At 50.1% G+C, this 27,216-nt stretch overlaps 2 protein-coding genes across 14 annotated transcripts in view; one reads left to right on the forward strand and one right to left on the reverse strand.

Moving 5' to 3' along the window:
- The first annotated feature begins 262 nt into the window (after positions 1–262).
- Positions 263–14,249, forward strand: arhgef33 (Rho guanine nucleotide exchange factor (GEF) 33). The gene is made up of 17 exons (XM_060073856.1): positions 263–656; positions 3,051–3,124; positions 4,220–4,384; positions 4,747–4,850; positions 5,061–5,197; positions 5,623–5,811; positions 6,838–6,964; positions 7,365–7,497; positions 8,212–8,316; positions 8,620–8,706; positions 8,906–9,018; positions 9,349–9,411; positions 9,618–9,811; positions 9,897–10,315; positions 11,933–12,121; positions 12,204–12,346; positions 12,662–14,249. Exons 1-17 carry the CDS (start codon positions 557–559, stop codon positions 12,750–12,752), a joined length of 2,433 nt encoding a protein of 810 aa, XP_059929839.1. The 5' UTR covers positions 263–556; the 3' UTR covers positions 12,753–14,249.
- The window catches only part of LOC132473206 (mitogen-activated protein kinase kinase kinase kinase 3-like), a 30,296-nt gene continuing 16,263 nt past the window's right edge, over positions 13,184–27,216 (reverse strand). For 4 of the 13 annotated variants that reach the window (XM_060073227.1, XM_060073225.1, XM_060073224.1 and 1 more), the window contains 19 exons: positions 27,060–27,098; positions 26,169–26,243; positions 24,352–24,403; positions 23,076–23,445; positions 21,810–21,916; positions 20,512–20,553; positions 20,212–20,296; positions 20,037–20,116; positions 19,716–19,776; positions 19,124–19,241; positions 18,791–18,849; positions 18,526–18,629; positions 18,017–18,188; positions 17,445–17,513; positions 17,179–17,271; positions 16,596–16,666; positions 16,467–16,522; positions 16,133–16,183; positions 13,184–15,294 (listed from right to left, as the gene is read on the reverse strand). In XM_060073227.1, coding sequence (XP_059929210.1) covers positions 15,207–15,294; positions 16,133–16,183; positions 16,467–16,522; positions 16,596–16,666; positions 17,179–17,271; positions 17,445–17,513; positions 18,017–18,188; positions 18,526–18,629; positions 18,791–18,849; positions 19,124–19,241; positions 19,716–19,776; positions 20,037–20,116; positions 20,212–20,296; positions 20,512–20,553; positions 21,810–21,916; positions 23,076–23,445; positions 24,352–24,403; positions 26,169–26,243; positions 27,060–27,098 — 1,792 coding nt within the window. In that variant the 3' untranslated portion in view covers positions 13,184–15,206. The remainder of the gene's footprint in view (positions 15,295–16,132; positions 16,184–16,466; positions 16,523–16,595; positions 16,667–17,178; positions 17,272–17,444; positions 17,514–18,016; positions 18,189–18,525; positions 18,630–18,790; positions 18,850–19,123; positions 19,242–19,715; positions 19,777–20,036; positions 20,117–20,211; positions 20,297–20,511; positions 20,554–21,809; positions 21,917–23,075; positions 23,446–24,351; positions 24,404–26,168; positions 26,244–27,059; positions 27,099–27,216) is intronic. The other 9 variants (XM_060073232.1, XM_060073233.1, XM_060073231.1 and 6 more) reach the window with 6 other exon arrangements.

The following is a 27,216-nucleotide window of genomic DNA, read 5'->3' on the forward strand; positions in this document are numbered from 1 at the left end:
TCGTATGTTGTGCCCTACATGTTGCACATGTTGGATGTAGTTTTTTCTAAAGTTAATGGTGGGCGTCTCATTGTTTCTGTCAAATTCATTCACAAGATCTTTGCCTCTTCTCTCATTATTGCTCTCTCTCTCTTTCTCTCTCCCCCTCTTTCTTTCTTTATTTCTCTCTCTCTCCCCCCCTCTCTCTCTCTCTCTCTCTCTCTCTCTCTCTCTCTCTCTCTCTCTCTCTCTCTCTGAAGACAAGGCGTCTTTATGTGCAGACATGGAATCACAGGGCTCACATGAGAGGAAGAGAGATGCTGAACATCAGATAGTCTGTGTGTGTGTGTGTGTGTGTGTGTGTGTGTGTGTGTGTGTGTGTGTGTGTGTGTGTGTGTGTGTGTGTGTGTGTGTGTGTGTGTGTGTGTGTGTGTGTGTGTGTGTGTGTGTGTGTGTGTTCAAGAGAGAGAGAGAGAGAGAGAGAGAGAGAGAGAGAGAGAGAGAGAGAGAGACGCTCTGATCTGGTCAGAGAAACAGAGGATAAAGAGTAGAAGAGGAGGTGAGTGGAGAGCGAGTAATGGAGGGGAACATGGTGGAGTACATGGAAGAGACCAGGGTGGAGGATACAGAGGAGACCAGGGTGGAGGAGAGGGTGGAAGGCAGAACAGAAGAACCAGGTAAGACACATCTCTGTACCGCAACGTCTTTAGAATCAAACTCCTGTTAGTCGTTAGGTCTGTTACAGGCTGTTGATCCAGGACCGTCTGGGCCTCTAACATAGCCTCTGACTGAAGCCTCTGACTGAAGCCTCTGACTGAAGCCCCTTACTGAAGCCTCTAACTGAAGCCTCTTACTGAAGCCTCTTACTGAAGCCTCTTACTGAAGCCTCTAACTGAAGCCTCTATGAAGCCTCTTACTGAAGCCTCTTAATGAACCCTCTTAATGAAGCCTCTAACTAAAGCCTCTTACTGAAGCCTCTTACTGAAGCCTCTAACTGAAGCCCCTTACTGAAGCCTCTTACTGAAGCCTCTATGAAGCCTCTTACTGAAGCCTCTTACTGAAGCCCCTTACTGAAGCCTCTTACTGAAGCCTCTATGAAGCTTCTTACTGAAGCCTCTTACTGAAGCCTCTATGAAGCCTCTAACTGAAGCCTCTAACTGAAGCCTCTTACTGAAGCCTCTATGAAGCCTCTAACTGAAGCCTCTCCTTGAAGCCTCTAAATTATGCGTTTAGGAGCCTCTTCAGCTCTCATATCTCTATCCACTAAACATTTTAAACGTCTTTTCGACTTCCTCCTCTAAAATAAATCCACCTTCATATCAAACTGTTGGTGCTGGGGCGGTGGAAGGTGGAGGAGGAGGAAGGAGGAGGAGGAAGGAGGAGGAAGGTAGATGAGGAGGAGGAGGAAGGAGGAGGAAGAGGAGGAAGGAGAAGGAGGAGGGAGGAGGAGGGGGGGAGTACCCCTCCAGCTCAGTCACCTGACGTGAGGTGGTGGTGATGGCCCCACGGCGCCGTGGTAACGACTTAACAGACTGATGGGGAGGGGACCCAGGACGGGGTCTACAGCTGGTCTACAGCTGGTCACTGGTCTACAGCTGGTCACTGGTCTACAGCTGGTCACCGGTCTACAGCTGGTCTACAGCTGGTCTACCGCTGGTCTACCGCTGGACTACAGCTGGTCTACCGCTGGTCTACAGCTGGTCTACAGCTGGTCTACAGCTGGTCACCGGTCTACCGCTGGTCTACAGCTGGTCTACCGCTGGTCTACAGCTGGTCTTCAGCTGGTCACCGGTCTACCGCTGGTCTACAGCTGGTCTACAGCTGGTCTACCGCTGGTCTACCGCTGGACTACAGCTGGTCTACCGCTGGTCTACAGCTGGTCTACCGCTGGTCTACAGCTGGTCTACAGCTGGTCTACAGCTGGTCTACAGCTGTAGAACAGCTGGTCACTGGTCTACAGCTGGTCACTGGTCTACAGCTGGTCACTGGTCTACAGCTGGTCACTGGTCTACAGCTGGTCACTGTTCTACAGCTGGACTACATCAACATCTGTAAACATCACAAGATCACACGCTCCTGATGCCGTCTGTATCTGCTGCGTGGTTCTGTCGTCAGGCTGTGATCTCCAGAGGGCTGGAGAGAGCAGTTACGTCTCTACTGTGTGTCGGGGTCTTTACCCTGAGCTCTGATACGGGGGTCTCCACGAGGCAGCAGGGATGGATGGTCTAACCCTAAAGAGCCAGGTGTATCCTAGATATCAAGTATTTACTGGTAGCAGATAGGGAGGACATCACTCACATGGTTTCAAAGGGATACTGGCGAGTTTTGGGGAGTTGTGTTCTTCCTCTGGACGTACGCCTGCTGTGGTTGTCCATAAAAGATAAATGTTAAAATATGACTGGCTGACATTTGCGATGAGATCTGATGATGTCACACGGCGACCTCTGGCCCCTCCCTGCGGACAACGGCCGACTGTCTGGTTGAGGAGGACAAGCTGCAGTCGGCTCCCCCCCCTGGTTTAACCGGCTCCTCTCCCCTGGTTTAACCACTAACATGGTTTAACCAGTCCCCTGGTTTAACCAGTAACATGGTTTAACCAGTCACATGGTTTAACCTGTCCCCTGGTTTAACCAGTAACATGGTTTAACGCCTCACATGGTTTAACCAGTCGCATGGTTTAATGCCTCACATGGTTTAACCAGTCCCCTGGTTTAACCAGTAACATGGTTTAACCAGTCACATGGTTTAACCTGTCCCCTGGTTTAACCAGTAACATGGTTTAACGCCTCACATGGTTTAACCAGTAGCATGGTTTAATGCCTCACATGGTTTAACCAGTCCCCTGGTTTAACCAGTAACATGGTTTAACCAGTCACATGGTTTAACCAGCTCCTCTCCCCTGGTTTAACCTGTCAAATGGTTTAACCCATACCCTGGTTTAACTAGTCCCCTGGTTTAACACGTAATATTGTTGAACTAACTTACCTTATAACTACAACGTGTGTGTGTGTGTGTGTGTGTGTGTGTGTGTGTGTGTGTGTGTGTGTGTGTTTATCTCTCCTGTTCTCTAGATTACCAGGAGGAAGAGGAGGAAGAGGAGGATGAGGAGGAAGAGGAGGAGGACTCCAGGTTAGAGATCATTCAGGTAACCATACAGTGGCTACAGACAGTAGGTGGGGGTTAAAAAGAACTGAGACGGTTCACTAAGGAGGCGGTAGGGGTTAGACAGTACTGAGACAGGTCATTAAGGAGCAGGTAGGGGTTACACAGTACAGATACAGGTCATTGAGGACCAGTTAGGGGTTAGACAGCATAGAGACAGGTTATTAAGGACCAGGAAGGGGTTGGACAGTACAGAGACAGTTCATCAAGGGAGCTGGTAGGGGTTAGACAGTGATATGAGTTAAAGACATGGAGAAGAAGCTTCTTTTCTTCATATTGGTATTTGTGATCAGTGACATGTGATCCTGCCAGTAAAGGGAATAGTGTCCACAAAGATCACAGCTGTGTTTTAAATTCCTAAGGTTTATTATATAATATATTTAATTTACCACCTCAGATATATATATATATATATACAGAGTGAGATTTGTAAAAAAAACAGAGGGGGGATGTTTTTGTTTTCTTTTAATCCTGAAAAAATTGTTTAAGTTAATGGTATGCCCTATTAGCCTACATTTCAAACAGTTGAACATTCATTTTAAATGCAAACTAAAAATACATTAAACATTTAATCAACCCCTAAATTTTACCTCCCGTCCCTCCAAACAAATTGCACCCTGTATATATACACATACATTTGTATGCGTATCTTTATTTAACAAGTAAGGTTTAATTTAGATAAAACCAGTTATTCAAGAGAGACATGGCCAGAGACAACTTTACACAAACTTACATAAATAAAAACTGTCTTACTGTCTGGAGAGAGAGAGAGAGAGAGAGAGAGAGAGAGAGAGAGAGAGAGAGAGAGAGAGAGACTACACTGATATAGGTCATCTCAATGTGTGGACTAGTGAGGTCCTAGTTCAAGCAGAAAGGACAGACCTTTGATTCAGTTATGAGAAGAGAAACTTTGCCTGATGGCTTTCACATGACAGAGAGAGAGCGAGAGAGAGGGAGAGAGAGAAGGAGAGAGACACACACACAGCATTGTGAGCGTGTGGGCGTCCTCTCTGGTTATCTGAAGGGCGTGTCCCGGTCACACCGTGGTCATTAGTGACCGACTGTCCCCACGGCGCAGCTGCAGGGCCTGGTGGTGCAGCTGCGCGAGGGGCTCCACTGTGCCCTGGTGGAGCTGTCTGAGCTGCGCCAGAGGACCCAGAGCCAGGAGGAGGGGCTGCGGGCGGACCTCCTGGACGTCCAGCAGGAGATGAGTGACCTGAAGACCACCGTGAGCGCCTTCAAGGTAAAGACAAACATATACATTATACATAGTTATATATATACAGTATAACTATACATACACTATATACATTATATACATAATATATATTGCGATACATACATCAATATATTACTAATATATAGAACTATAAATACATTATATATATAGAACTATACATGTGTCTTTATCTCCCTGAGCACCTTCAAGGTGCTTATATATACATAAGTACATAACTTTATACAAATATAAATATACAAATGTCTGTGTGTGTGTCTGTGTGTTTCTGTGTCTGTGTGTGTGTGTGTGTGTGTGTGTGTGTGTGTGTGTGTGTGTGTGTGTGTGTGTGTGTGTGTGTGTGTGTGTGTGTGTGCGTGTGTGTCTAGGAGGAGCTAGGTGGCGCTGTGCTCCAGGTGAGGGAAGTCTCCTGCAGTCAGAGGGAGGTGCAGAGGAAGATGGAGCTGCTCCTCACACACCTGGCCCCCAAGAGGTCCTCACACAAACACACACACACACACACACACACACACACACACACACACACACACACACACACACACACACACACACACACACACACACACACACACACACACACACACACACACACACGTACACACACAGTAACAGTATGAGTGAATGTGTGATTAATCACGTGAGATGATTTTTGTATCCTGGTCTGTGATTGGCTCTGCAACAGGAAGAGCTCTAAGGGGGACCTGCTGTCGGGGGAGGGACATAGCAGTTTGACCAGCCAATCAGAGCTCAACGTCATCCAACACTACTTCTCCAGTTTGACAAATCACAGCAACAGAAGCACTCAGAGTCAGTCCACCTGCTGAGTACATGGATCTATGCTATAGATATGCTATACATATATATATATTATAGATATCATATATACATATTATGGATTTCATATATATCTTATTTACAATATTGAAAGATTATTAGCTGAAGGTGAAGTGAATAGTGGGGAATAGCCCCGGAGACAGAAGGTCGAGGGGGCTATTCCCCCCTATTCACAGAGCCGAGGTGAATTATTGTTTTAGTATATACTATATGTGAACGCTACAAACATAAACAAGATGACACTTTTTGGCGGGATTTAGTGTGAGGAGAAGACTAATATCCCATGATTGAGATCTCTCTATATATGTGTATTACAGTAATATATATGTGTATTACAGTAATATATATGTGCATTACAGTAGTATATGTGTATTACAGTAGTATATGTGTATTACAGTAGTATATGTGTTTTACAGTAGTATATATGTGTATTACAGTAGTATATGTGTATTACAGTAGTATATGTGTGTATTACAGTAGTTTATGTGTGTATAACAGTAGTATATTATGTATAATAGCGGGTGCAGAGGCCGGCTTCCAGAGAGCGAGGAGAGAGAGGAACGGCAGAGAGGAGGCGGAGCCACTAGGCCACGACACCAGTAAGAGAACCAGTGCCTAGCCTACCTCATACCAGTACCAGTACTACCTGATACCAGTACAAGTACTACCTCATACCAGTACTACCTCATTCCAGTACAAATACTACCTCATACCAGTACGAGTACTACCTCATACCAGGACCATGTTACCTCATACCAGTACTATCTAATACCAGTACCAATGCTACCTCATAGTACCAGTACTACCTCATACCAGTACCATGGTACCTCATACCAGTACTACCTCATACCAGTACCAGTACTACCTCATACCAGTACCAGTACTACCTCAAACCACTGCTACCTCATACCAGTGCTACCTCATACCAGTACCATGGTACCTCATACCAGTACCAGTAGTACCAAATACCAAATACCGGTACCAGTACTACCTCATACCTGTACCAGTATTACCTCATTCCAGTACCTGTACTACCTCAAACCAGCACCAATACTACCTCATACCACTAACAGTACTACTTCATACCAGTACCAACACTACCTCATACCAGTACTACCTCATACCTGTACCAATACTACCTCATACCAGTGCTACCTCATACCAGTACCAGTAAGAGTACTAGCACTACCTCCCCTGATGTGTTTACTGTGTGTTTTATTATTGCGTGTACTCGGTGTGTGCTGTGTTTAGTGTGTGTACTGTGTGTGTACTGTGTGTGTACTGTGTACTCTGTGTGTATTGTGTGTGTGTGTGTATAATTGTGTGTACTATGCGTGTGCTATGTGTGTACTGTGTACTGTGTGTGTGTGTGTATAATTGTGTGTACTATGTGTGTGCTATGGTTGTACTGTGTACTGTATGTGTATTGTGTGTGTGTGTGTGTGTGTGTGTGTAATTGTGTGTACTGTGTGTGTGCTATGTGTGTACTGTGTGTGTATAATTGTGTGTACTGTGTGTGTGCTATGTGCATACTGTACTGTGTGTGTATCACTGTGTGTACTGTGTGTGTGCTTTGTGTGTACTGCGTACTGTGTGTGTATCACTGTGTGTACTGTGTGTTGCAGACAGCAGGCAGCGTGCGTCTCTGGAGCTGCTGGAGTCGGAGCGCGTCTACGTCTCGTACCTCAGCCTCCTGCTGAAGGCCAACATCTCCTTCAACGGCTCCGAGGCCCCGGGCCCCAAGGACCAGCGGTGAGACGCCCGCGCACGCACGCACGCACGTACACACGCACGCACCGCACACGCACGCACGCACGCACGCACGCACGCACGCACGCACGTACACACGCACGCACCGCACACGCACGCACGCACGCACCGCACACGCACGCACGCACGCACGCACGCACGCACGTACACACGCACGCACCGCACACACGCACGCACGCATGCACGCACGGCGCACCTTCCTTCAGCCTGCCTGATCCCTCTCCCCCTCTCCCCCCTATCCCTTTCTCCCCCTCCTCTCTCTCCCCCCTCTACCTCTCTCTCCCCCCTCCCCCCCTCTCTCCCCCCTCCTCTCTCTCTCCCCCTCCTCTCTCTCTCCCCCTCCCCCCCTCTCCCCCTCTCCGTCTCCCCCTCTCTCCCCCAGTGTGTTCCCCAGCTCCCTGCGGTTCCTGATCCAGCAGCACCTCCACCTCCTCCACACGCTCCAGGAGAGGGTGCTGAAGAGCCAGTGGCAAGGCATCATGGGGGACGTGTTCATGAAGCTCACCAGCAAAGAGGTAACCATGGTGATCTGTAACCACGGTGATCTGTAACATGGTTCCTACAGCTTAATGAAAGTTACATTTGAGACTTTTTTAATGCCACTTGAAAGGAAATTTAACACCAACGACACAATAAACACTAGTGGAAAAATCTGTAGGCTTTTTGGACAGAAACAAAAAAGACCTCTTGCGCACCTGAACGACGTGCATCTGAGTCACGGCCGCAAAACAAATGTTTTGTTAGTTCCGCTCTCGTGATTGCGCAACATTACTGCTATTTTATACATATATAAAAAATGTTAACGATTCTTTTTTAGATTTGAGACTAATTACAATCATAAAATCCTACTTACCATGTGTAAACATTTTTAAGACTTTTGAAAGATGGATTTAAGACTTTTTAATGCTATTTAAGGCCTTATTTTTCAATGTATGAATTTAAGACTTTTTAAGGATCCGCGGGAACCCTGTGTAAACATGGGGATCTGTAACCATGGTGATCTGTAAACACAGGGCGGAGAGGGAGCGTCGGAGAGATGTGATGACAAAATGTGATGCAAAATGTGTTGATAACATGTTGTAGGAATGGTATATAACATGTGATATAACATGCGATGACAACATGTGATGATAACATGTTCATCACCATGGAGGAGCTAGAGGGCTCCTACTCCTCAGCCAATCAGGGGAGAGGATCAGCGTTATGACCTGTGTGACCTGTGACCCCAGAGTGACTTCCTGGACCTCTACCTGTCCTACCTGAAGGAGCTCCCGGACTGCCTGGCGCTGGTCGGCCTGCTGACCGCCAGCGCTCACACCGCCGCGCTGCTGGAGGTACGTCACATGACCTGTCACATGACCTGGGAGCAACAGGTCCACCTTTGACCTCCAGGGTGGGTCAGACCGTCTGTACCGTTATTAATGTTAACAAGCTTGCGTCCCTCCTGGTCTCCTCTGATTGGCCCTCCTGCCCCTGGCTGTGATTGGCCATTCTCCCCCGGGCTGTGATTGGCCGTCCCCCTTGGCTGTGATTGGCCCTCCTCCCCCTGGCTGTGATTGGCCGTCCTACCCCGGGCTGTGATTGGCCGTCCTCCCCGGGCTGTGATTGGCCGTCCTCCCCGGGCTGTGATTGGTCAGTGTGAGGGAGACGAGTCGCGGCCATCACTCCAGTCGCTGCTGATCCAACCGGTGCAGAGGATTCCCCAATACACCCTGCTACTACAGGTACACACGCACACACACGCACACACACATATGCACAGTACACACACACACACACAGTACTCCATGCTGCTAGAATTACACACACACACACACACACACACAAACTGCTGCTACAGGTATACACACACATACACACAAACACATAGTGTTTATTTATCTCTATGTGTGTGTGTGTGTGTGTGTGTGTCTGTGTGTCTAGGCTCTGCTGAGGCAGACGGAGGTGGACCACCCAGACTACTTCCTGCTCCTCGTCTCCATCCAGCAGTTCAGGTCCTTCACCGCCCAGAACCAGGACCTGCTGGGGGCCAACAGGTCTCACTGAACTGTCTAACCCTCCCTGCTCCTCAATGACCTGTCTCTGTACTGTCTAACCCCTACCTGCTCCATGACCTGTCTCTGTACTGTCTAACCCCTACCTCCTCCATGACCTGTCTCTGTACCATCTAACCCCTACCTCCTCCATGACCTGTCTCTGTACTGTCTAACCCCTACCTGCACCTCAATGACCTGTCTCTGTACTGTCTAACCCCTACCTGCACCTCAATGACCTGTCTCTGTACTGTCTAACCCCTATCTGCTCCTTAATGACCTGTCCCTGTACTGTTGAACCCCTCCTTACATGTTCTCTGTGTCCTCCTTTAGGTCCTCCATGAAGCATATGTTCACTGAGTGTGGCTCCCTGAGTCCCCTGAGCAGCTCAATGATGTGGGTAACCTGTAGCGCCTAGCTCCTCCCACTTTGATGCTAATCTGTAGCACCTAGCTCCTCCCACTATGATGCTAACCTGTAGCGCCTAGCTCCTCCCACTATAATAATAACCTTTAGCGCCTAGCAATTATTGCCATTAAACCGTAAAAGTAAATTCTTTCCTTCTCTCCTCCCTCCCTCCCTCCCTCTCTCCCCTTCTCTAGAGACCATGTGACCCAGGTGAAGCGCAGTAAGCAGAGGCTCCTGGAGCAGATCCAGTCCCGGACCAGGACCCCCTACCAGGACTACCAGGACGACCAGGACTGGGGCCGGGACCCGGACCGGTACCCCCGGGACCGCTGCGGCCCCCTGCCCTACTTCAGCCCGGACCCGGAACCCCGGACCGCCAAGCCCACAGGTCCGTACCCCCCCCCCCCCCCCCCCACGAGACCCCATCAGAGTCCGCCCACCCCGCCCCATCTAACGCCAGCAACCGTCTCCAGGGTTACGCAGCATCCCGGAGAGCCACGGCGGGCCATGTAAGCCCCGCCCGGACCCCCAACCGGGGGCGGCGGGCTCTGCGCTGGCCCAGGCCCTGGGGGAGTTCCTTCTGCCCGGGGACCCCCCCGAGGGGGGCGGGGTCTGCGGGGGGGACGGCGACTCGCTGCACGACGGCTCGCTGTTGGACCGCTGCTCCTCCGGCTCCTCCTCCTCCTCCTCCATCGACATCGCCTTCGTCAGGTGTCCCCGCACCTCCTCGGCCCCCCGCCGGGCGCTGGCGGCCAACGTGCCCACGCCCCGCGAGGCCTACGGGGGGGGCCGCCCCAGGGCCTCTCCCCGGGGCTGCGTGTCCCCAGACGAGGCCGTCCTGAGGCGGCACAGCCCCCAGCGCCCCCTGCAGGCCGGCCAGAGGAAGAGCAAGGTGAGGCCAGGATAGGATTCTCTGGGGAGGCGAGTGATAGTGGAGTGATAGTGGTGTGGTAGTGGAGTGATAGCGGAGTGATAGTGGTGTGATAGTGGAGTGATAGTGGAGTGATAGTGGAGTGATAGCGGAGTGATAGAGGAGTGATAGTGGTGTGATAGTGGAGTGATAGTGGAGTGATAGCGTTGTGATAACGGTGTGATAGCGGTGTGATAGTGGTGTGATAGGGGTGTGATAACGGTGTGATAGCGGTGTGATAGTGGTGTGATAGTGGAGTGATAGAGGAGTGATAGTGGTGTGATAGTGGAGTGATAGTGGTGTGATAGTGGAGTGATAGTGGTGTGATAGTGGTGTGATAGCGGTGTGATAGTGGAGTGATAGTGGTGTGATAGTGGAGTGATAGTGGAGTGATAGTGGAGTGATAGTGGTGTGATAGTGGAGTGATAGTGGTGTGATAGTGGAGTGATAGTGGTGTGATAGTGGAGTGATAGCGTTGTGATAGCGGTGTGATAGTGGAGTGATAGTGGTGTGATAGTGGTGTGATAGTGGAGTGATAGTGGAGTGATAGTGGAGTGATAGTGGTGTGATAGTGGAGTGATAGTGGAGTGATAGCGTTGTGATAGTGGTGTGATAGCGGTGTGATAGTGGTGTGATAACGGTGTGATAGCGGTGTGATAGTGGAGTGATAGTGGAGTGATAGTGGTGTGATAGTGGAGTGATAGTGGTGTGATAGTGGAGTGATAGTGGAGTGATAGCGTTGTGATAGTGGTGTGATAGCGGTGTGATAGTGGTGTGATAACGGTGTGATAGTGGAGTGATAGTGGAGTGATAGTGGAGTGATAGCGGTGTGATAGCGGTGTGATAGCGGTGTGATAGTGGAGTGATAGCGGTGTGATAGTGGAGTGATAGCGGTGTGATAGTGGAGTGATAGAGGAGTGATAGTGGAGTGATAGCGGTGTGATAGTGGAGTGATAGTGGTGTGATAGTGGAGTGATAGTGGAGTGATAGCGTTGTGATAGTGGTGTGATAGCGGTGTGATAACGGTGTGATAGCGGTGTGATAGTGGAGTGATAGTGGTGTGATAACGGTGTGATAGTGGAGTGATAGCGGTGTGATAGTGGAGTGATAGCGGTGTGATAGTGGAGTGATAGCGGTGTGATAGTGGAGTGATAGCGGTGTGATAGTGGAGTGATAGTGGAGTGATAGTGGAGTGATAGCGGTGTGATAGTGGAGTGATAGCGGTGTGATAGTGGAGTGATAGAGGAGTGATAGTGGAGTGATAGCGGTGTGATAGTGGAGTGATAGCGGTGTGATAGTGGAGTGATAGCGGTGTGATAGTGGAGTGATAGTGGAGTGATAGTGGAGTGATAGCGGTGTGATAGTGGAGTGATAGTGGAGTGATAGTGGAGTGATAGCGGTGTGATAGTGGAGTGATAGCGGTGTGATAGTGGAGTGATAGTGGAGTGATAGTGGAGTGATAGCGGTGTGATAGTGGAGTGATAGTGGAGTGATAGTGGAGTGATAGCGGTGTGATAGTGGAGTGATAGCGGTGTGATAGTGGAGTGATAGTGGTGTGATAGCGGTGTGATAGCGGTGTGATAACGGTGTCTCCGTCAGTCTCTGAACGGCCTGCAGCTGGACAGCACGGTGAGCTGTGTGGACGCCGGTCCCGACCACGGCCACCGGAGGGCGCTGGAGAGACAGGGCAGCAGCAAGGGGTGTCCCACCCCAACACGCAGGGGCCCGGTCCACCTGGGGAGCAGCCCCCACTCCCTGGAGCCCGAACTACACATCAGCATCCCCCAGGTACATACACACCAACTACATCGTCTAGTATCATACATCTCCACGGCCAAGACCCCCAGACAGTCTGACCCCTGACCCCCAGGACCCCGCGGGCCAGGCGTGGGGGGAGGAGCCCCGGTGGAGAGGCGGGGCTGAGGAGATAAGCCACACCCCTCTGAGTGAGCGGGGAAGGAAGCAGGAGAAAGGAGGCTTCAGAAGCTCCTTCAAGAGGCTCTTCAAGAAGAGGTAGGAGATCCTCATGTGTTCATCAATACCATGATATGAACACATGATCCTCATGTATTCATATCAATATCATGATATGAACACATGATCCTCATGTATTCATATCAATACCATGATATGAACACATGATCCTCATGTATTCATATCAATATCATGATATAAACACAAGATCCTCATGTATTCATGCCATAAATACCATGAAATGAATGACAGGCATGTCGGTCTGCCTGCCTGTCTGTCTGTTTCTCTGTCGGTCTGCCCATCGGTCTGTCTGCCTGCATGTTTGTCTACCTACCTGCCTGTCTGTCTCTCTAGAAGTGCGGAGGAAAAGAAGGAGAAGAGTGAAACCAGCGATCAGGACCAGAGACCGGGACCCCTGGAGGCGGTCCGGGGTACTGCAGTGTGAACGCACACACACACACACACACACAATGTTTTATTTCCTGTACCACCATCCTGTTAACTCCACTTTTCTTTGCTATCAATGGTCTGTTTATACCGACCCCTGGTGGTTAGCCAGTGGAACACGGTACTGCGACTCCAATCACTGCGTTCTTTTTGAATATCGTATGCTTTTAATCGGACTGTCTCTCTGCTCCGATCATTTCCAATTGTTAATAGCAGACTGAGGTCAGAATCCAGAGAGCGCTTCAACTCTGAACGAATGCTAAATACAACATCAAGTATACTTATTCAATATTTATGCTTATTGTTGCAGGGAAAACCTTTCTTTGCCTATTCACAATAAATGACTTCTGTACCAAAGACTGTTTTATATGCAGAATAAACAATGACGTTGAGTTAACAGGAAGGTTGTCTGAGTAAGAAGGACGAGACTTGTTCTTAGTTTCCTCTTTAATGTGTTAGCGTTGCCGTCGGTTACACGTCCCAAACAAAATATAGGCAATTATACAATATGTAAAACCAACAGATTTTATTTTACACTATGTACAGATTAGAATGTGTGCATCGCAACATTAATACATCGGGAGAGCGTTATGACGTCATTAAAACACCGGAAGAGTGTTATGACATCATGAAAAGATCGGGAGAGTGTTATGACATGAAAACATCGGAGAGTTATGACATCATAAAAACATTGGATAGTGTTTTGAGGATAGAGCTGAGTAGTGCTGCGGTCTGTACTGTAGTATTAACACACGCAGGCTCTGGGGTTAAGCAAGGCAGAATGAGCACTTTGTCTAGCTCATTATCTGTTAATAAGCCATGTGACCCATTTGGCTCATTAATTGGTTAACGAGGCACTAGCGATGTGACCCACATGGTTAGTTAGCTGTTTAACGTTTAGCAGTAAACATGCCTTGGAGGTCAAATGGCAAGTTACCTGGTTAACGAGCATGTGGGTCCGATGACTAGTTACCTGGCTAACCAGCGAATAAGCCATGTGGGTCAGATGACTAGTTATCTGGTTAACCAGCTACTACTACTGGTTGACAGGTCAGAGATGTGGAGACCATTTAGTCCAGGTCACACCTCCAGCAAAGAAAGGACGTCTAGTGACGGGAGTTTGTGTGATCGGGTATCAGACAGAGGGGGTGTTAAACCACAACCCCACGCTGACAGGGGGGGGGGGGAAGGGGGTGTAAACCCACACTGACAGTGGGTTTACACACTTTACTCCACCTCAGTAGTTGGTCCTCGACCCAACGTCCTTCTGGGGACAGAGGTCTGGTTTTCCACCTATCAGGGGCGCTCCCAGCAGGCCAAGGGCAGACACACACCTTCCTCGTCCACACACACACACACACACAGCATCCTGTGCATACACACCTCTTCATATATTATATAGACAACATTTGCTCCTCACCACTTTACGTGTGACCAGCAGTCGTTCCAATGTCTTAAAAAAACATAAAATCTGACGCGAGGCGAAGTATTAAAATGGTGATTAAAAAATAAAAGTGTTGCTCATGATGTTTCACATAAATACCCCCACACACACAATCACACACACACACACACATATACACACACACACATATACACACACACACACATCCTGTCGGCCGCCATGACGCAAACCAGGAGGTAACAATGGCCACATATGGATTGACAACAGTGACGCATGCAAAGTGAAGATGACCAATCAGTGCTTACTTCCTGTTGGCCCAGCCAGACCATGAGCTGCACAACATCACTTGATGACATCACGTTGCATCAGGATCTTGAGCATCGCATCACATCACAGCCTACCCGTTACCATGGCAAAGAGAAGCACTGCCTGAATCCGGAAGTGATGGCCCCCCCGGTCGGTCCGTCTGCCTGTCTGTCCCCCTGTCAGTCTGTCAGCCTGTCTGTCTGTCTGTCTGTCAGACTACCTGTCTGCCTGTCAGCCTACCTGTCTGCCTGTCAGCCTACCTGTCTGCCTGTCAGCCTACCTGTCTGTCTGTCTGTCAGCGCTGGAGAGAAGGCGACTATCTCCAGAGTTACTTAGTGTTCCTTATCTGGTATCTATTCACATCCATTAAATAGGTCGGGTTAGCGCGGCGCGGCGGCTAGCAGGAGGCTCCGAGGGACCCACCGGTGGAGAGGAGGAGGAATGAAAGAGGAGCAGGGAACGTCTGTGGAGCGCAAGCAGTAGCAGTAATTGTATTAGCCGTAGCAGCGCTAGCGGTAGCCTTAGCAGAAATAGCTTTGATGGTGGACTTGGTTTCCCAGGATGCTTTGCAGGGTCGTAAAGCAGAGGATGATTTCCCAGGATGCCTTGCAGGAGGGTGGACTGAGTTCATCCTGCCTCGGACCGTCCGTTCACGCCGCCAGCTGCTCCTCAGGCCCCCGGGGGGGTTGTGTGTGTGTGTGAGAGAGTGTTTGTCTGTGAGTGTGTTAGTGTGTGTGTGCGTCAGTAGCTGTTCTCGTGGCCGGCAAGGATGTAGAGATTGCTGTGGGCCGTGGGGTTGTCTGTCGGCCGGCTCTCCAACACCACCACCCTACACACACACACACACACACACACACACACAGGTTTACATCCCAGTGCTGCCCCCCAGCCTCCACCACCGACACTCAGAGGACAGACCTTCAACACCGTCAGAGAGCTTGTTCAGAGGAGAGGGAACCGGGAACAGAGAGGGAACAGAGAGGGACCAGAGAGGGACCAGAGAGGGACCAGAGAGGGAACAGAGAGGGAACAGAGAGGGACCAGAGAGGGAAAAGAAAAGGAACCGGAACCGGGAACAGAGAGGGAAACGGAACCGGGAACAGAGAGGGAACAGAGAGGGAACAGAGAGAGAACCGGAACCGGGAACAGAGAGGGAACAGAGAGGGAACAGAGAGGGAACCGGGAACAGAGAGGGAACAGAGAGGGAACAGAGAGGGAACCGGGAACAGAGAGGGAACAGAGAGGGAACAGAGAGGGACCAGAGAGGGACCAGAGAGGGACCAGAGGGGGAACAGAGGGGGAACAGAGGGGGAACAGAGGGGGAACAGAGGGGGAACAGAGGGGAAACAGAGGGGGAACAGAGGGGGAACAGAGGGGGAACAGAGGGGGAACAGAGGGGGAACAGAGGGGGAAAAGAAAGGGAAAAGAAAAGGAACCGGGAACAGAGAGGGAACAGAGAGGGAACAGAGAGGGAACTGGAACCGGGAACAGAGAGGGAACAGAGAGGGAACCAGAACCGGGAAAAGGGAGGGAACTGGAACCGGGAACAGAGAGGGAACAGAGAGGGAACCGGAACCAAGAACAGAGAGGGAACCGGAACCGGGAACAGAGAGGGTACCGGGGGTACAGAGAGGGTACCGGGGGTACTGAGAGGGTAGATGGGGTACCTGGCCCGTGCGCTGTGCTCCCCCGGCTCTGGGTTGCGCCATTCCAGGCTTCTTCAAACCATCACACACAAACCGCCGTTATGAGGGTGTATACGGATATATATATATATATATATATATAAATGAGAGAGAGAGAGAAAGAGAGCGAGAGCGAGAGAGAGAGAGAATATGTGGTAGTGTTTGTGTATAGTGTGTGATACTGTGGATAGTAGTGTGTGTGGATAGTGGGCATGTGCTGTAGTATGTGTGTATGGTAGTGTGTACGTGTGGTAGTGTGTTTGTGTGTGTATAGTGTGGTAGTGTGTGTATGTAAGGTGTGGAGGGGGGGTCTCACCTGTCTGAGCCCAGCAGTCTGAAGATGCGCGTGCTGTCAGAGATCTCCTGGGTGATCTGAGGAGAACACAGTCAGTGTAGCAACGATAAGCTGAGCAATGCCCCGCCCCCTACAGGCCGCCGCCGGTACCTCATTGGTCTTGAAGCTCCGCCCCTGCATGCCGTGTCTCCAGAAGGCCAGCACACTGTCCTGTAAACACACTGAGGACACAACAGAGAGTAAACACACTGTCCTGTAAACACACTGAGGACACAACAGAGAGTAAACACACTGTCCTGTAAACACACTGAGGAAACAACAGAGAGTAAACACACAGTCCTGTAAACACACTGTCCTGTAAACACACTGTCCTGTAAACACACTGTCCTGTAAACACACTGAGGAAACAACAGGAGTCAACACACTGTCCTGTAAACACACTGTCCTGTAAACACACTGAGGAAACAACAGGAGTCAACACACTGTCCTGTAAACACACTGTCCTGTAAACACACTGAGGAAACAACAGGAGTCAACACACTGTCCTGTAAACAGACTGTCCTGTAAACACACTGAGGAAACAACAGGAGTCAACACACTGTCCTGTAAACACACAGTCCTGTAAACACACAGTCCTGTAAACACACTGTCCTGTAAACACACTGTCCTGTAAACACACTGGTGTTGGTTGTTTAGGATGGTGGTAGGTGTAGGTTGGTTGTAGTTTTCGTACCTATGGCTTCGATCTGGAAGTTGAAGGTGAGCTCTGCTGAGAGCTTCCTGCTGGACTTCAGCCTCCCTTGAAGATTCACGATCTTAATACAGCCTGAGAGAGAGAGAGAGAGAGAGAGAGAGAGAGAGAGAGAGAGAGAGAGAGAGAGAGAGAGAGAGAGAGAGATTATTAAACAACATACCAAGCACAAGAAGTGTGTGTGTTTGTGTGTACCTGTAGCAGCAGGGTGTACAGTGTGTGTGCGTGTGTGTCTCTCTCGCTCTTACGGTCCAGGCAGACTAGGATGGTGTCTCTCTCCAGCTGCGTGACGTGGATTACGCAGGACTGGGGCGTGTCTGCCGAGGGGGAGTAGAGGGAGAGGAGGGGGAGAGGGGGGGAGGAGGAGAAGAGGGGGAGTGGAGGGAGGAGGAGGAGGGGGGGGGGAGGAGAGGGAGAGGAGGAGAGGGAGAGGGGGGGGGGGAGAGGGGGGGGGGAGGAGGAGAGGGGGAGTGGAGGGAGGAGGAGGAGGAGGAGAGGGAGAGGAGGAGAGGGAGAGGGGGGGGGGGAGGAGAGGGAGAGGAGGGGGAGAGAAGGAGAGGGGGAGTAGAGGGAGAGGAGGGGGAGAGGAGGGGGAGAGGGGGGGAGGAGGAGAAGAGGGGGAGTAGTGGGAGAGGAGAGGGAGAGGAGGAGAGGGGGAGTAGAGGGGGAGGGGGGGGGGAGTAGGAGAGGGAGAGGAGGGGGAGAGAGAAGGTTTAGTTCCACGTTCAGGATGACGCTGACGGCCAAGAGGGTCAACCTGCTCCCTTTGTTGCCATGGTAATGAGAAGGCCGGGCGGGCCCCCAGGTCCAGGGGTCTCACCGGACTCTGTGAACCAGGAGGCGGTGGCGTTGGGGTTGACGGTTCCGAAGCGGACCACCTGGCCCACCTCGGTGCCCTTGCTGACGGCCACGCAGACCAGGGGGTAGGTGTGCTCCGGGACCACCAGCATGTCGAACACCTCCAGGGGGCAGGGCAGGGGGAAGTCCATGTTCTGGGGCAGTACAGGGGGCTTTTACTTTGAAGGCCTTTACTATTAGTACTAATACATTATCAGTCAAATGATGTTATAACCATTATTACCATAAATATGTTAGTTATTATTACATTATTATCATTACATTATCATTTCAATGATATTATAATCCTTATTACATTATTATCTTCACATTATCATGATTACCTTATGATGAACACATGATCATAAAGATTACCTTATTATGAACACATGATCTAAAGATTACCTTATTATGAACACATGATCATAATGATTACCTTATTCGGTACGCATTAATAATAATAATAATAATAATAATAATAATAATTTGAACCTTGATCAACATGAACTTCTGCATGGAGTCGACCCACTCGAACAGAACGATGCTGGACTGGAACGCCCCGCACAGGTATTTATGGCCGGTGTAGGGGTTACGCACTACAGAGACACACACACACACACACACACACACACACACACACACACACACACACACACACACACACACACACACACAGTAGAGGATATAGTAAATAAAGTATGAATATAGCATATCTACAGTATGTATACTGTCTACAGGGTGAGAGCGGCCCACTCACCCACGCAGCACTTCTGGCAGCCTTTAGTGTCTGGAATCTTATTGGTCACCGCAAACTTCCTGTTCAACACACCGTGGATAGAGAAAAAAGGTTAACAATGAATCCTAGCCTAGGGTAGCAGTGTTACGTACAGTATAGCATGGCATATGGCTATGCATAGCCTTGTGTAGCAGGGCCATGTGTAGCTTAGCAGTGCTATGCCTAGCATAGGGCATAGCCTAGTGTAGCTGTGCTATGTGCAGCATGAGATAGCCTAGTGGAGCAGGGCTGTGTAGCGTAGCATAGCACTGCTACTCATAGCCTAGGGTGGCAGGTTAGCTGTGCTGCAGTCACCTGGGGATCATCTTGTCGGGCAGCCTGTGCGTAGGGATGGCCACTGGGAGCTTCTGCATGTGGCGGGCGTGGTCGAAGAGACCGGGGAGGCTGTGGGAGTACAGCTGGGACGCCTTCCCTGGAGACACAGGGTTAGCATGTACAGGGTTAGCATGTAGAGCTAGACACAGAGGGTTAGCATGTAGTGCTAGACACAGAGGGTAAGCATGTAGAGCTAGACACAGAGGGTTAGCATGTAGTGCTAGACACAGAGGGTAAGCATGTAGAGGGTTAGCATGTAGCGCTAGACACAGAGGGTTACCATGTAGCGCTAGACACATAGGGTTACCATGTAGCGCTAGACACAGAGGGTTAGCATGTAGGGCTAGACAAAGAGGGTTAGCATGTAGCGCTATACACAGAGGGTTACCATGTAGTGCTAGACACAGAGGGTTAGCATGTAGTGCTAGACACAGAGGGTTAGCATGTAGCGCTAGACACAGAGGGTTAGCTTGTAGCGCTAGACACAGAGGGTTAGCATGTAGTGCTAGACACAGAGTGTTAGCATGTAGCGCTAGACAGAGGGTTAGCATGTAGCACTAGACAGTCTTACCAGAGATGGAGAGCAGGCTGCTGTTCATGACGTAGAGCCACGTACATCTCCTGGGGAACAACTGAGACAACAACACCACGTTACCATGGTGACCACCGACTCCTCCCACCACGTCACCATGGTGACCATCAACTCCTCCCACCACGTCACCATGGTGACCACCATCTCCACGTGACCACCATCTCTGTATTCAGGCTAATGGCAGTTGTTGTTGTGTGAGCGTAGCAGCAAACATAATGATGTCTCAGGGTGGCAGCTATTGTAGCATAGCTTCTCTATAGAGTATGATGATTTGCTAGCGCTGTGGCTAACGTAGCATACCTGCTCCATGGATGTTTCATGCAGCTCGTTGAGGTTGAGTGTGTAGATGCCCTCCTCCGCCCCGAATATCAAATACTGGTCTGTAACACACACAAAATAACGTTCTATCGGGGACCAGGGACATATGAACGAATGACGTCGGGCCAGAGAGCTCAGGGAGCGTCTGATTAGCTACCTCTAGTGTCAGGGTTGATCCAGGAAGTTGCACAGTGGATCTTCAGAGGACAGCCGTTAAACACCTTAGAGAAACACGCCCCCATCTGAGGACGGACACACACACACACACACACACACACACACACACACACACACACACACACACACACACACACACACACACACACACACACACACACACACACACACACACACACAGTAAGGCTAGCAGTCTAGAGATCCTAATATTCCTAGAGGTCAGATAGTGATCATAACATGTTATTAATAAGTTATGATATGTTAATAATAATGGACTTACATGAACTTTGGGTGTTGGAGGGAGGCCGTTGCTGATCGGCTTCTGAAACCAAAACACATTCAATAAGGTTCACTCACTACCACCATGAGCTCCTTCCGTAGCAAAGTGAGGGTTCACTGTGATTGGTGGGTCACCTCCCATAGCCCCGCCCACTTTCTGTGTTTGTGAGAATCTCACGAGTCAGCTCGGAGCAATTGGCTCAGGTCAAGCCACTATATAACAATGATTCTATAAAACCTTGGCCGAGGTCCGAGTTGGTTCACCAGAATGGGACTAGTGCTGGTTCAGCAGACCTGTGCTGTGTTCCAATATCCATACTTCCATGAGTACACTTAAACGTAGTACACTATCCGCACTCACTAAGTGCGCTTATTCTCAGATGTCAGTAGGTGCGTTTCCATCTCAAATGTGATGCGAATCTTTAGAAAGTTTGCTGATTCGATACTTCAAAGTTCGCATTAAATTAGGGGGATGGAAACGCACCTAGTGTTGTTCCATATCGAATACTCCGTGGTGCACTAACTGGAAACTACGATCACGACTGTCCCCGCGGCTCCTCCCCCGCAATAAACATCCTGCTTTGAACGGTGAACTCTTTATGCTTAGCAGCTATAAAAAGCTATAAAAGCTATAAAAACTACAAAATGACTATTAATGCAGCAGGCTATGTGGAAAAATGCACCGACTTTGGCTCCGCCCTCTTCCGCTACGTAGCTAAATGGCTGCCGTTGAGTACGAAAAGTGTCCACACTTCGCGATTTGACCGTTTTGAGTACAGCATCCGGGTCCTTTCAGTGCACTTATTTTCGCCCGATCTGAATTGGAACGCCCTACATACTCTAACTAAGGCTAGTGAGTAGGGATAGTATGGATATAGTACGGATAGTATGGATATAGTACGGATAGTATGGGTATTGGAATACAGCACTGGACTACTGCGGTTTAGGTCTGCGTCTAGACCTGGACCAGGTGGTGGTCTGGGTCTAGACCTGGACCAGGTGGTGGGGGGTGTGGTCTTGGTCTAGACCTGGACCAGGTGGTAGGGGGTGTGGTCTGGGTCTAGACCTGGACCAGGTGGTGGTCTGGGTCTAGACCTGGACCAGGTGGTGTTCTGGGTTTAGACCTGGACCAGGTGGTGGTCTGGGTCTGGACCTGGACCAGGTGGTGGTCTGGGTCTAGACCTGGACCAGGTGGTGGTCTGGGTCTGGACCTGGACCAGGTGGTGGTCTGGGTCTAGACCTGGACCAGGTGGTGGTCTGGGTCTAGAACTCGACCAGGGGGTGTTGTGTGGGTCGTACCGGGGTGTCCTTCTTGTCCTTGCGGGCCGGTACGCTGGGGGGCATGGTGGACTGTCTCTCTGACGGACCCTCTCTCTCTCCGTTTTGGGAGGAGCTCAGAGCGTTACCTGGGGGGGTTCAGAACAGAGACAGGTCATTAAGGAGCAGGTAGGGGTTAGACAGTACAGACAGGTCATTAAGGAGCAGGTAGGGGTTAGACAGTAGAGAGACAGGTCATTAAGGAGCAGGTAGGGGGTTGGACAGTAGAGAGACAGGTCATTAAGGAGCAGGTAGGGGTTAGACAGTAGAGAGACAGGTCATTAAGGAGCAGGTAGGGGTTAGACAGTAGAGAGACAGGTCATTAAGGAGCAGGTAGGGGTTAGACAGTAGAGAGACAGGTCATTAAGGAGCAGGTAGGGGTTAGACAGTAGAGAGACAGGTCAATAAGGGGTATGTAGCGGTTAGACAGTACAGAGACAGGTCATTAAGGAGCGGGTAGGGGTTAGACAGTACAGAGACAGGTTATTAAGGAGCAGGTAGGGGTTAGACAGTAGAGAGACAGGTCATTAATGTGCAGGAAGGGGTTAGACAGTACAGAGAAAGGTCATTCATGTGCTGGTGGGGGATAGACAGTAGACAGGTCATTAATGTGCAGGTAGGGGGTAGACATTTAGCTCAGTGAAGCTGACAGGTAGGCTGAGGATAGCTGTGTGATGAGTCCATTGCTATTCGTTTCTACATAACTACTGCCCGTGTTGGGCCCCACTGGCATCTCATGGAGGATCAGCCTGATATCGCTAAGGTCATAAGGTCATTGCCAAGATAAGCTACCAGCTCAGCTACAAGCTCAGCTACAAGCTATGCCACAAGCTCAGCTACAAGCTATGCTACAAGAACATCCATAAGCTAAGCTACCAGGTCGGACAAACAGACAGTGTCCACTCTGATACACTGCAGCTAGCTTCAGTGTTTATCGTGGAGGACCACTCCCCTCCAACCGCTATGCCCCACCCTGACCAGCTCAGGGGACCAATGATACGGCCGGAATCCCCGGATTGGACGTTACAGAGCTAACTAGCGTGCTAACAGGTCCTCCGTGTGCAGACACCCGGTGCCCCAGGCTGCTAGACGTTGATGTGAAGATATGAACATAAACATAAACCAGACAACATGAACAGATGGGCGGGACTGAGGAAAGAGGTGGACCAATCAGAGGCTGGGGTTAATGGGACTATGGAAGAGACGACAGGGATCTGGGGGTCTAAACTACCAATCAGCTGCTCTTACTCTCGTCCTTCTCCTCCTCCTGCACCTCCTTCACCTCCTGCAGCACCTCCCAGGCCTCTTCCAGCTCCTCCTCAGTATGAGGCGCGTGGAGCCACTCCCAGAAATGTCTAAAACTCCCATCATCCCCCGGGGCGCTGAGGTCGCCGGCCACGCCCTCCGCGCTGTCGTTACCTAGGCTACTGCGGCGGTGGGGGGGCAGCCGGGGGGGCGGGGGCCGCGGGGGGACGTTGGATGGCTTGGCCGGGCTGGAGCTCAGCGGGATTGGACAGCGCTTGATGGTGCCGCCCCCTCCGCTGTCGTCCTCGCTGTGTGATTGGCTGTCGTCGAGCTTCTGCAGCGGCTGTGGTGGCGCCTGGGAGACGGACTTGGGCTGAGGATCAGAGGAACTCTGTTACCAGCAGACCTCACCCAACACTCACTGGTAAGTCATTGTAAACACCTAACTACTCACTAGTGAGTCACTGTAAACACCTTACTACTGACTAGTGAGTCACTGTAAACACCTAACTACTCACTAGTGAGTCACTGTAAACACCTTACTACTGACTAGTGAGTCACTGTAAACACCTAACTACTCACTAGTGAGTCACTGTAAACACCTAACTACTCATTAGTTAGTCACTGTAAACACCTAACTTCTCACTAGTGAGTCACTGTAAACACCTAACTACTCACTAGTGAGTCACTGTAAACACCTAACTACTCCCTAGTTAGTCACTGTAACATCATCCTATTCCCTAGTTAGTCACTGTAAACACCTAACTACTCACTAGTGAGTCACTGTAAACACCTTACTACTCACTAGTGAGTCACTGTAAACACCTAACTACTCACTAGTGAGTCACTGTAAACACCTAACTACTCACTAGTTAGTCACTGTAAACACCTAACTTCTCACTAGTGAGTCACTGTAAACACCTAACTACTCCCTAGTTAGTCACTGTAACATCATCCTATTCCCTAGTTAGTCTCTGTAAACACCTTATTACTCACTAGGTAGTCACTGTAAACATCTAACTACTCACTAGTTAGTCACTGTAAACACCTAACTACTAACTAGGTAGTCACTGTAAACATGTAACTACTCAACAACCCCCCCCCCCCCCCCCCTTCTGGGAGTCTAACTCGACCCCAACATGCTCGTACATGCCCGGTGTCGTCAGTCAATCACAGGCTTGGGCTGCAGTGACAGCAGGTGACCAGAGGGGGCTCTGGTGCTGCCCTCTGATCTAAACCAACAGACCAAGTCAGGCGGTGCCTCATTGGCTGTTCCTACCTTGGGAGGCAGTGGGGGCGGGACCTTGGGCCTCATGATGGTGCTTGATTTGCTGAAAGAAGAGAAGAGGGAGGCGTTTCACAGTTGACGGACAGGCTGGGATGCTTTGACCGTTTAAAGGAGATGAGACCACTGTATGTTTGGGCTCTCTTGATTGGATGGATGTAATCTAGCAGTGAATCTAGATTACGGATGTAATCTAGCAGTGAATCTAGATTACTAACTAGTAATGCTAGTTAGCTAGTAACTAACACATGAGGGTTAGTTGATCCCCCAGACGGCCCAGAGTCCAGGCGTCCACACACACTGGTCAGGAGGACAGACGGCTCTCTGTTCACCACTTCCTGTCATCATGCTGTGACCTCATCCCTGGAGACCGGCCAGTGGGTGTGGAAGCCCTTATACGGGCGTCAGAAGGATGACTGACACACAAAAGGACCAATGGAAGTAGCATGGGCAGCCAATCAAAGTGAAGCCTACAGAAGCAGGAAGACAAAGCCCATAAATAATCCTGTATTCAAGATGTTAATAACAATGGAACCATTAACACCAGCTGTGTTACTGGTTCCTTATCCCATAGAGACCAGTGGGTTGCTCTGGTCCTAGAAGCACACACAAGCTAGAAGCATGAGCGCACACACCCACACACACCCACAACCAGACACGAACACACGCACAAAGTGGAGATACAGACATCAGGTTCCTGTCTACCTGTCTGTCTCTCTTGGTCTACTGTCTCTCTACCCGTCTCTAAAGCAGGCTACGCGCCGCAGTGCGTAGTTTACGCGCGTTAAGTTCCGCTCCTAACACCAATAGGGAGCAGCGCGCTGCAGCACCGTTGTGATTATGTTTTGAAAGCAGCAGATCAACAAACATAGTCGTATAGGGCCAGGCTACCATAAACGTTATACCAGTTGTTTTATGACAACATATATGGCCCTGATGCCCATGATCCTCTGTTTGTGCTTACAATGATAGTCACATTAATTCATAGTTACTTTATGTACTGTCACTTTGTTTAAGGTTTAGTCACGTTACACACTTTATTTCCTGTCATTGCTCATTCTTTTCGCATTGTGGAATCATTCATCAAGTGCATCGACAATCTCCGTGTGCACAGGACCGTGTATCAGGCCGGGATGTACCAAACAGCTTTAAAAATGTTCAGGGGCGGTGACGCTAGAGAATAGGACAGTGGCGTGAGGGACAGTGGGGCGCTGCGCCTACGAGCGCTGGCGCGCGTCTAGCCGGCGCCGGTGTGGCCTAGTGCCTAGCTGCTTCGGCGCCGGTGTGTGTTGGGCTTAAGCCCGTCTCTCACTGCGTTTGTTAACCTCTCTCTACCAGACTGTCTGTCTCTACCCGTCTGCCTCCCCATCTATCAGTCACTCGCATCTACATCTTCCTCTCTCTACCTTTCCGTCTGTCTGCCACCTGTCCATCTACCTATCTGTTTCTCCAGATGGTGCAGCAGTAGCCATCATCAGCTTCTGTCCCTGCGGTTGGCTACTGGCACTTCCGTGTTAGCATCAAGGATAGCATTCACACAGCGAGTCGACACCCACCCAGAAACACACACGCACACACACACACACACACACACACACACACAAACACGCACACGATGCATGAGGTGCGATGGTGTCTTCTGCATGGAGATGTGTGGATGAAACTGTGAGGGGCATCATCTTCCTCCTGCGCCTCCTCCTGCTCCCCCCCCTGGAAACAGGGTTCAAGGGGGGGGAGCAGGAGGGGGGAGATGGAGGGGAGATGGGGGGAGGCGGGCGGGGGATTCTTTTTGAGACTTGGGAGGGACTTACTGGGTGTGAGTTTCATCATCATCAGCACCATCATCATCCTCATCATCATCATCCCCTAAGTGTGCCATGTGACCCCTGGGGGAGGGACGGGAGGGAGAGACAGCAGGACGGAGGGGGGAGAGAGAAAGGGAGGAGGGAGAGATAGAGGGATAGAGAGGGAGGAGGTTGACAAAGGGAGGAGGGAGAGATAAGAGGGAGGAGGAGAAGGGAGAGATGGAGAGGGAAGAGGGAGGGATGGAGGTAGGAAGGAGGAAGGAGAGAGGGCATAGGAGGAGAGGGAGGAATGAGGAGGAAAGAGGGAGGAGGAAGAACTCAGTAAAGCCAGAATCATTTTCTCTCCCTCCAGACACTATACTGGACTTCAAACCGAGCCTCCATATCACCCCTAGTGTTTATAATATCACGCCTAGTGTTTATAATATCACTCATACATTTTACAATATCACTCCATGTTTATAATATCACTCCTTATGTTTAAAATATCACTCCTGGTTTTAAGAGATTCACCCCTGGCTGCTTTCTAAATATTGGACACCCATCTGGGACACCCAGACCCATCGTTGGGCGGAGGAGATAATCACCCTGGCCCTGAAATCTAGAATTATACCTACAAGTTCAAATCACACTTTATAAATCACAAATTAAATCATTGATTAGGATTCACTGAGGAGGAGATGCTACGTAGAAACAGAGCCCTCATGCACATGTGTGTGTATGTGTGTGTGTGTGTGTGTGTATGTGTGTGCCATGCAGCAGCAAAGCATCGCCAGCAGCAGCAGTAGAAGAAGAAGCATGTTAATCACGCGTGATTGGCTGGTTATAAGCTGCCGCTATCATGATTGGCTGATGATTGGTCGTTAGAGCATCAGGGAGTGGGCGGGGCTGACTCACCTATGCTGTAGCTCCTCCTCAACAGACTTCAGAAGGCTCCTGGTTGAGGGAGAGAGAGAGACAGGTGAAGAGAGGTCAGTAACCAAGTCATTGGGTATAACCAAGTGATAGAGATGGTGATTAACTAGTTAAGTGATAGAAATAGAGATGGAGACGG

Source organism: Gadus macrocephalus, chromosome 15 (assembly GCF_031168955.1).
Source record: "Gadus macrocephalus chromosome 15, ASM3116895v1".
Lineage (NCBI taxonomy): Eukaryota > Metazoa > Chordata > Actinopteri > Gadiformes > Gadidae > Gadus > Gadus macrocephalus.

Excerpts from the sequence above, each read along its gene's own strand:
- arhgef33 (XM_060073856.1), top strand. The coding sequence starts at position 557 with ATGGAGGGGAACATGGTGGAGTACATGGAAGAGACCAGGGTGGAGGAT. Across the intron at positions 4,385-4,746 it reads CCACCGTGAGCGCCTTCAAG|GAGGAGCTAGGTGGCGCTGT; the intron begins GTAAAGACAAAC and ends GTGTGTGTCTAG. Across the intron at positions 10,316-11,932 it reads CCGGCCAGAGGAAGAGCAAG|TCTCTGAACGGCCTGCAGCT; the intron begins GTGAGGCCAGGA and ends TGTCTCCGTCAG.